This window comes from Pseudopodoces humilis, chromosome 16 (genome assembly GCF_049639895.1).
Source record: "Pseudopodoces humilis isolate 2021_Gansu_Grassland_sample_001 chromosome 16, ASM4963989v1, whole genome shotgun sequence".
Taxonomy (NCBI): domain Eukaryota; kingdom Metazoa; phylum Chordata; class Aves; order Passeriformes; family Paridae; genus Pseudopodoces; species Pseudopodoces humilis.
Window position 1 is genome coordinate 3,138,467 of NC_142215.1, and position 10,062 is coordinate 3,148,528.

The 10,062-nt window shown below is 44.7% G+C and overlaps 1 protein-coding gene across 3 annotated transcripts in view; it reads left to right on the top strand.

Annotated features, from left to right (window-relative positions):
* CERS3 (ceramide synthase 3) overlaps positions 1-6,636 on the top strand; it is a 42,807-nt gene extending 36,171 nt beyond the window's left edge. For all 3 annotated transcript variants that reach the window (XM_088063229.1, XM_088063230.1, XM_005521618.3), the window contains exon 11: positions 3,094-6,636. In XM_088063229.1, coding sequence (XP_087919355.1) covers positions 3,094-3,225 — 132 coding nt within the window. In that variant the 3' untranslated portion in view covers positions 3,226-6,636. The remainder of the gene's footprint in view (positions 1-3,093) is intronic.
* The last annotated feature ends 3,426 nt before the right edge of the window (positions 6,637-10,062 follow it).

Sequence of the window (10,062 nt, forward strand, 5' to 3'; positions counted from 1 at the left end):
GGGTTAAACAAAAGGAAAAAAGATTATAAAAGTTTGCAGCTTTGGCTTCACTACAAATGGCTCTCTTGCAGACTTTATAGCATTAGTGTTGCTTCCCATAAACCTTGAAACCATTCATCCATTTAGAAAGATTAAATTGGTTAGTCATCCAGAACAGAAAATGTACACATCCATTTTGTCTGTTACCAAAAACCAGCTGAAGTATAATAAATGCAGTTGATGCCATTAAACTAAGGCATTTAGTATTAATGATGGCTTCAGCTGTGGTATTTACAGTTTGCCAGCTCTTGTGTTCCTGATAGTGTATTCATCTGCTGCTGCTCAGGGACAGTCAGAGCAGAGCCTTTGAGTTGGAAAACATCAGTATAATATATGATGTGAGGGGCTCAGAGAAAGCATCTTGGTATTAAAGTGGGGAAAATGCTAGAAATGTTACAATTTTTGTTATGATTAGAAGGTCAAAGTTAAGAGGCACAAATTTCACTTAGGATATCTTAATATATTTATAATGGTCTGTTAAACAGTTTGCAAAGACAGGTTTGTTTGGATTTCCAGTTACAGATGAAGCTATTGCTATTTCAAGTTCTGTCACTTAAACAAGCCAGACAAAAATGGCCAGACTCTCCTAAATCAGGAATTTGTAGAGGCACTTGGTCAGGAAGCAAGTTTATTATTACAAAATATAATAAAAATTAGATTAAATTTAGCAGCATTTTTCCTTGATTAATATCAGGATTTCAGAAGTAACACTCTTCCCCAGAATTAAGAAAATTTGCAGGGATTACTTTAGAATATGAAAAAATTTAATCCTGCTGCTTTGAAATGTGTAAGATGCTCTTTCAAAGGCAGGGATTTACAGTGGGCTGGAAAAAACATGACATGTTTTTTAATTACTACATATAGTGCCTTTAATCAGAGCATCCAGCTTGACAGCATTAAAACCAGGAAGCCAATTCTATCTGAGTTTCCAATTCCATGCTGGAAATGCCAGCTCATTCCTATAGGAAACAGGAATCAATATCACATACTGGCCATCATTCAAAGCAGAGCAGTTTGCCAGCTGCTCTTAAGCACATGCTTGAGCACCAGCAGCTTGCGTGCAGCACAAGGAGGGACTCCAAATGAAATACCACAAAGTTCCCTGACATTATTGCCAATGAGTCCCAAAGTGCTGTTCCCTGCCACTGCCCACAGTGCAGCCTCAGGGAGATGAGAGCAGTTCCAGGGAGCGCAATGGATTTGGCAGCAGACACTGCTTAGGATTAGTTTGCTTTTTCTTTCTGAAACATTTCTGGTGGCAGAAAAGCAACAATCTTCCCCCCACCCCCTCAGCATTTGTCTTTTACTGCAAATACAAATGGCAAAAATACCAGGAGGGAGTGAGGTGATCTGAAAGAGCCAGAACCTCATAAATTGTGTGGGAAAGGTTGTCTTGCCTTTTCTCTAACTGATGGCATGCCAAGTTTATTTTACAGTATTTACAGTAAGATTTGTTTGTTTTGATACCCTTTGTAAGTTGTTAGGGAAAAAGCAAAAGAAAATCTCCAGGAAGTTTATAGTTTGTGATGAGGCAGAGTTCAGGCTTTAATTTGCTTTCTAGCCCTATGCCTTTTACTAGGAGTGTAATATATAAAGGGATATGAGATTGCAATTGGATGAGTTATTACTGAGCTGTTATTTATTTTCTCTGTATGAATTTGGTGCTTAAGAAAGACCTCAGAGCAGCACGCTAAGGAAGTGGAATTGTTAGTTCATTCCAAGAGCAGATACAGGAGGGGCAGGAACAACCCTGGTTTCTCTTCCCTGTGTCACTGCTCTGACCTTGGCACATCACAGGGAGAACAAGAAGGCTCTGCCTGTGTAGCTGAGGTCCAGATGGATGAAACGAGAGCAGATTTATCCATGATGGAGTGGTCCAAGTGTGGCTGTGCAGGCAGGGGATGGTCTGTGCTGAGCTCCTGCCAGCTCCAGCACACGGTTCAGGAGGCAGAGCTCTGTCATGAGAAGCCCCAGCATGCTGCAGGACAAAAAGACACAAAAAGTGGTGCCTGTTCTCAGGAATCAGGAAGAAGGAAGTGTTTTCTGGATGTACATCTCTAACTAGAGCATCCTGCCCTGAGTCTGTGGAGCAGGTTACTTACTGATGTGGAAAGTCTTCCAGGTAGGTGAGCTCTTGTGAGCTCTTGTTCCACTGAAGGGGAAATAGGGGTGTTTGGGTTTAATGCTGAAGCCTTCATTGTTTGAAACAAACTTCTGAACACATTGTAGGGCCTTGGGTCATGGCAGGAGTTGAGAAATAGGAGACTAATGGTGTATTTTATGTGCCATAACAAACAGCACAGCGTGGTGTCACCTCTCCCTGAAACATAGGGAGATGTGATGACTTCTCTGTGTGGTGGAAACATTTACTGTTCCCATTTTTGACTGTCTGGGATGAAGCATGATTGCCAAATGCTAGGAGTTGTCCCTATGGAGCTGGGGAGGGATTTTCCTGAGGTCCTGCCTCACTCACCCCTTCCATCCCTGCTCACAGAGCAGCCGTTCTCCTCCCGGGCAGTTCCCTTGGCAGGGTGATAAACCCAAGATGCACAACAGCTGGACAGACACAGCCTCCCCTGTGCCAGTGTTGACATGCTGTGTACAACACTGAGCAGGAAAGAGCGTTTTAGGGTCAGCAAGTGTCTTAGAGCAAAGTTGGTGCCAGGAGATGCTGGCACAACTCATCACTGTTTAGCTTACACCTGTCAGAAGCAGACAGCCTCTCAGCTCCTGTGTTTGGATGAGTGTATTCATCATATTTAGCTTTTAAACAATATTCTTTTCATCTTCCCTGCACTTTACAGCTGTTAATCCCACAGTACCCAGGGAATAATAGTCACACTTTACAGGGAAAAACAGAAATGAACAAGAAGAGGTCAAGTGGCTGGGCCGAGGTTTTGGAACCTCGGAAGCAGTTTTGTCTAAAGAACACTTGGTTCCTTCAAAACTGAAGTGTTAACAATTGATCTCCCCTTGGATGTCAGCCTCCTTGTGGGGGCAGGGTGTGTTTCTGGGGGGCAGTAGAATTTGTTCACAGTGCTTTCTTCTCCCTAGGACTTGAAAGATGATCGGAGTGATGAAGAGGAGGAAGATTCTGTTACAGACACTGAAGAGGAGTCCACAAAGAGCGGCAACAAGAACAGCAGTGGGTCAAGCAAACACCTCCTAAGCAGCAGTCACCATTAGCCCTGTCCTGGCCCACCTCCTGCAGTGATTCCTGCTCTGGTTTTAGCCCAACCTACAGAACAGGATTTAAGTCAAAAGGCTTGTGAGAGACTGTGATTGATTTATTGTTGGCTACTGGACCTGGAAAAAAGCCCAGTTTAGAGGGGAGGGAGAAATTGCATAACATGACAAAATGTGTTAATGACCCACTTTTGGAATCATTGTGGAGTGTGTGGAAAGATGTTTGGACTTGCTGACTGACAGTGCTCCACAAGGGCAAAGCTCAAGAGAGTCAAGTAATTTAGTGTCCCATTGAGTCTAATGTTGTTTTTCAATCTGATATAAGATATATTTCATCAAACAATTTAAATCACAGATGTTTCATGGTAGGTAGGTAGTGTGAACTCCATTAGGAACCAGAATTACTCAATGTGGGAAAAATTTGACAGTGGTGTACAGCAGCTGGCATTTTATCTTTGCTTTTCAGTTTAAACCCTTATCAAAATGGGTATTTTTCTGAGTTATATTTCATTTCCTGGAGGCCAGGGGAAGCAAACATGGAGGAATTCAAATTACTTGTCTGTGAAGTGTTAGCTTCAGTGAAGAAATATAGTCTTTCTCTGAAGTGATAGATAGCTGAAATATTGTGTCAAGGAAGTCACTGTTAAAACAGCAAAACTCAGCCCCAGTTCTCCATTGAGCTCCAGGCTTCTCAAATGTCTTTCAGTCATTTTGGCCCAGTGTTAGAACAGAAGGTGCAGAGAGGAGAGAAGAGGGGAAATGAAAATTGTGTCTTTTCACAGGTTCTTGTGCACTTACCTGTCTTCAAAAGTTCCAAACACCCTCTGCTCCTTGCTCATCTTCAGACCAGAAAGTTAAAACCAGATCTTGTCCACTCCCTTCTCATGACCTTGTCTCACAGCTTTGGATAATGCCTTCTCTGGAGCAAAGCCACCAAGTTCTGATTTGTGGTTCTGGAGTGTTCAGTGCAGGTAGTCGGGCACTGGGGAGCACAGCACTGGCACAGGATGTCACACTGTCACTGCTGCAGCTTCATGTGATACCAGGATCTGTATTTCCATCTCTGCTCTTTTATGAAATGGGGAATCACATCAGCTAGACCCAAACTTGGATGTATGTGACTTCAGCCACATGCTGTTGTTTATTGCTGTAACCAGTGAGCAACAGCTCCTCTTACCCAAAGTGCCTCTATCATAAATTTGCACTTCTGTTCTAACACAAGTGGGGCTGCAGCAGCATTTTCAGTCTCAGGGCTCTCCATGGAGAGCCCAGGCCTTGTAAACAGGGCGGTGCCAGTCCCATTTCCCTCTGCATTAGCTCACAGGGTCATAAAGGATTTGTGTCATAAGTCTGGGAGGTGAGAGGCTCTGCATGTGCTTCTACAGTAGCTGAGATCATCTGGGGACCTAAATCCAGTAGCCTGATGGAGGCCAGGGGACCACTCCTAGAGCAGCCTCAGTGCAGAGCGTTCGGCTCAGAACGGCTCCGTTCCCCTCCGGCTGCTCCAGCAGGAATTGGTGACCTACGGGAAGCATTGCAGGACTGACTTGTTTTCCCAAGATTTCCTTGGCAAAGGGGATGTAATTCAGTGACTGAAGCATTGAAAGAATGGGAAATGTTTGGCATCTAGATATGAAGAAACAAGTGGGCTTCATGCAGTTACAAGAAGCTGTAGGACGGCTTTGTTACAGAGGCTTTTTTTAATTTTACTTTACTAATTTTTTACTTGTATTTTGGACCATTTTGGACCTAAATGTGTATGTTTTACCACAAAGGGAATTAAACTGAGGAAGAAGCATGGCCTACAGCTTCTGTGAAGGAAGGGAGATGTGTGGTGGTGGAAAAAGACCCCTGTCCTGGTGCTTGTAGTTCCTTGGTGCCACTTGAGCTGAGTGGGCAGAACCCTCTCAGCAGCCTTTGGCTACCAATGCCCCTCCTGCACAGATGAGAACACCTTAAATACTGCAGGGGGAGAGTATGGGGAGTGTAAGCACTGATGGCAACATGTAAAGCAACTGGAGAGTTTGGCAGAGGCACAGTTCTTATCGGGGCTCTTTTATTGCCTGCATGAAAAACACTTTCCTAACAAAACGTGGAAATCCGGCGTCTTGGAGGATTTGCACACCCTTGGGAGAGACAGCAGTACTTTCTTCAAGATGTAACGGGGTTTTGGGAGGTGGCCAGGGTATTATCATATGATTTTGGTGCCAGAAGCTTTCTTCCTATGACTAGGAAAGGAATTTAGTAAAGGAAACAAAGAATGTTGTCGTCACAGGAATGAGCCTCTGAACAACTACTGATTTTTAAACTGGAATTTATAGTCTCCTTGAGGCCAAAACTTGCCTTTCCTACTCAGGACAAATCTCCCACTGAAGCCAATTAATTCTATTGGAATCTTGCCTAGGAAAAATTTTGGATTGCAGTTATTCAACCTAATTGCAAGAACTTTTGTTCTAAGTTGATGTGAAACTGAGATCTTAAGGGAAGAACAAAAGGTGGATAAATACACTCAGATATAAAACTTTGAGGCAAATTTTGGGAGAGTACAGAAGAATATGGAAGAAAGTAACATCCTGAGGGTGAAGATTGAGTCTGGGCACAGTAAACAAGGAAATAACATTGCAGTGGGAGGGGGATGGAAGGCAGGCAGGCCATGGAGGGCCCTTTCCGGGGATTACTGCCACAGGCGGCCGAGGTGATCAGACCTAAAGTTTCTGAATGTAAACCACTAGGTCCTGGTAATAAATACCCACAGCACAGAAAGAAGTGGGAATGGGTTGTCACAGTGTCCCCTGTTCACATCAGATGGATCATTCCTGGAGTTATGTGCATTTAATTTCCCCTTTTTTACTGATTGAAACTCAGAAACAAGAGGCTGAGGTCATGGGGCACAATTTCTGCTAATTTATGTCGTGGTGCTTCAAGATTTTCAGTCTATTCAATGCAATGCAATGAAGATTCAACATTTTTATAATCTTGTTGTGCAGAGTCTCAAAGTGCAGGTGCAGAACAACTGTAGGTGTGCATGGGAACACAGACAGACTTTAACATTTTCTTTTTACCATTTCACAAAGTGTGTCCTAGTTCAATGAATAGACACTGCATCTGGCTTTGCTGTGTTGCTTTGACCATGCCAAAATATTTCTGATAGAGCTATAGACTGAAAATCAAATCTTAGTCCATAAGACTCAGGGGAAACTCTTCTGTTTTGTTTGATTTCTCTGGATTTAGTTCAGGTATTCCTGTCCGTGTGAACTCTGCTTCCTCTGTACTTGTGTCAGATTTACCAGCCTGCTCTGGACTGGGTTCACAGATCTCCTTTGCTCCACAAAACTCATTTTGTCGATTCATCTTATTTGGTATAATTATCTTTTTTTTTGTTCTTTATGCCACTGACTTTGGTCAGTTGAAATACGCACTACAAATAAATATTTTTTAAAAACAGGTGTCTAAGCAATGATTTCCTTGTTTCCTCTGCCTTGCAGTGTCCTCCTCTCTGCTTTCCATTCCCTCCAAGCTCTTCAATGGGAGCATCATTATTTCAGGAAATAACTCCTTACTCTTCCAAGTTTTTCTGTTGCCTGGAAAAAGCTGGATCACCCACAACCTTCACAAGAGCTAACAGCACTGTCTGTAAATGAACTTATGTTTTTCTGAACAATTAACAAATGGAGAGGAAGCAAAATTAATGGGGGCATCACCCATCCTTTGTATTATTCAAGGTTTATGCTTTGATAAAAGTGTTTGTGAGTGCTCCTGAGTGCACCAGGAATGTTACACCTGTTTTGTATCTCTACCCGTTCTGTGTGTTAGGACTGAGATGCTACTGCCCAGCAGGTGTTGTGGGATTATCAGTGGCTCATCACAAGCACTTGTGAGACAGCTTAGCTGTGGATCTTCAGCTGGCAAAAGCATGAAACCTCTACAGAAAACAAGGGAGCTGTGCTCATTTGTATCAACTGAAAAACTGCTCCATATTTCTTCTTTCCATTTCTGCCTCTGTGGTTGGGAAGATTGCAGAGGTTCTGATTTACCATCTCTTCCCATGAGCAATCAAACAGAAGGGAAGGTGTTTCAGCCCAAATAATGAACTGTAGCAGAACACTTTGGTTTTATTAGCTGAATTCTTTTTTTTAAGCTTATGAGTAAGAATAAAGTAGATGGAAAACAAACTGAGCAGGGCTGTGTGAGTTTTGGCTACAAACAACTTGCAAACTGTGAAGAATAAAAAAAAAAAGTTGCTGAATTTGGAAGAAAAACACCATCTCCATAGGCACTTCCCCCAGCTGTGGGTTTGAAGAGCAGCAGATCACCAGGAATGACAGTCCATGCTGAGCACACGGATGCAGCCCAGGTGTGAGAGCTCCAGAGCAGGTCCAGGGCTGTCAGCTGCCCCGGAGCTGGGAACCTCTGGTGTGGAGCAGCATATGGGCCACGAATGTACCTGGGAGCTGATTTCACTCAAAATCACTGGAAATTATTGTTCCTGGTTCCCTGGCAGTTTGATGGGCTCCCTCCAAGGAAAAGGAGGTGATCAAAGCACTGTGATCTTCACCCAGGCTGGCTACAGAGAGCCCCTACAAGTGAGGCTCTGAGAGGTTATTAGGCTGGAGAACCTCTCTGGGGTACCTGAAGTTTCTACCTTAATAGAAGACAAGGGTGAAAGCACAAGCCTGAGCTTTAACACACAAATCTGCAAAAACAAGGCCATAACAACCCACACAGGATAATGTTGTTGATGTTCCAATAGTCTGAAGATTTATGAAAATAGCTTCTATTTACTCAGCTGGAGTCAGCCCTATTCTTCTGAGTTTTGTTACCCCATAAAGCATTCAGAGGAGACTCCATAATCATTTCAAAGTCAGAAACATTAAGTGGAATAACAAGTATAAACCCTCTCCACAGTGACTTTGAAGTGCAAGAAGCATGGCCTTGTAGCCATAGAGCTCTGTTTTGAGCCAGGTGGGAAGAAACAGGTCCCAGGCAGTTGTTTCAGGTGGTGAAAAGTCCATATTTTTCCTAACACAAAAGAAGTTGGTCTAAAAGAAGTTGAGCAAGAAAATAAGCAATTGAATTTCCATTGAAATTCACAGGAGTTTTTCCCATGATACTGGTGAGAATTAGACCCAGATCTCATGTGAACAGGACAAGGACAGCATGGCACTGCATTCTCCAGCCCTCAGCAGGGCACAGCTCCAGGGTTTCCTCTTCCTACAGCTCAGAGCAAAATCCTTCCTGGAAAACGAGTATTTCTGTTTGCAAGACATTCACCTGAGCACAGCTCTGCCTCTTCCCAAGCTGGGCTTGTATCCTTTGAAACACCTTCCTGGGATATCAGTCCTCCCCTTTTCAAGGCAGAATCCTCCAGTGAGCGCTCTGCTTTGTGTCCCCTGCCTCAGGATCTGCCTGGACCGCTGATGCTAAAGCAATCCAAGGCAAAATTTACCAGGAAGAGGTGAAATAGGAGCTGTGGTCGTCACAACAGATTCAGCCCATGGGTGCAGCAGGAGAGGGCTGCTGAGCCAGGGGAGAGAATGGAGCAGAGGGAAAAATGGGAGCAAAAATGGCTGAGACAACACAGCAACAGCTTAAACACAGACCTGACATCACCAAGAATCACAAAGCAGAGCAGTAACAATATTAGGAGGAACAAGTCCCAAGAGAAGGAGGAGGAAAAAGACAGTAGTTCTGTATCCCGGGGATCAGCATTCCGAGCAGCAGCAGCCAGCGTTGCCTGGACTTGGAGATGAACTTTGCAGTCAGGACAGCTCCTTTTCCCCGAGCACCAGCAGCTTCAGACTGAGCCCAGCCAAAGAGTTCCCAGAGCAGGAGTGAAGCAGGAGAATCTGGGAAAAGCTCCTTTACAAAGTTCCCAGTATGTGAGTGAGGGGACAAGGAGGGACGGGGTTAGGACTGGGCCAGGGCAGCCACGAGTAGAGCCCAGCAGACCTGCAGCTGTGGCAACGATCCCACACTTCACCTCCAGTTGCTGGGCGAGCCTGACTCCCCCTTGGACCTCAGAGCTGGTTTTGTGCTTTTCCTGGCTGACTGGAAATCCCAGGAGTCCTAGAAGAGCTTCTGGAAGATTTGTGTGTTTGCTTTCTACAACAAAGAGCAGGAGAAAGCAGCTAAAAGGCCTTCCTACTGCACCTATGGGTAAGTCTCAGTTGTCATGGGCTCTAAACAGAACAGGAGAAGTCCTAGGATTTCATAAGAATCTGTGGGAAGCAGGAGCTTAATCTTATCAGCTTGTGCTAAATCTTATCAGGCTGTGCAAATCCTACCTAGTTCCTTTGCTGATTTAAAGGAGGAATTATTCAGCAACCAAAGAATGTCTCATACATTTTTCCCATTGCAAGGGCAGCGAGGTCACGTAGTGGTTGTGTGTTTGCAGCTTCTTTTATCCCTTTAGGTCCTGCAAGGATGGCACTTGAGCAGAGAACAGGACTCTGTAGCAATGTCCCCTTTGGCCTAAGGGTAGGACTGGTCTATAACCCTGACTATTCTGCAGGGCATGCACAGCATTTCGTGAAGTGAGGAATTGCATCCCTGTGGTTCTGGCTGCAGCTGCCTTTGGAGAGCCCAGCGCTGCTGGACCTGCTGCGATGAGAACGCCCCGGGTCCCTCCCGTGCCACCACCCCTTGGTGACCTGGTCATTGCTGCGAGGCCCCACGAGGTGGCAATAGCAGGACACGGCTCCCGTCGGGACCCGGCTCCGTGGAGCGTTGCTGTCCATCTTCGTGCCCCTGAAAACAGATTCCCTTCAGTATTGCGGTGCAAAATTCATGCAGCTCCTATTTCCACTTGATCTGTCGCTGACTGTGGAACAGGTGTAG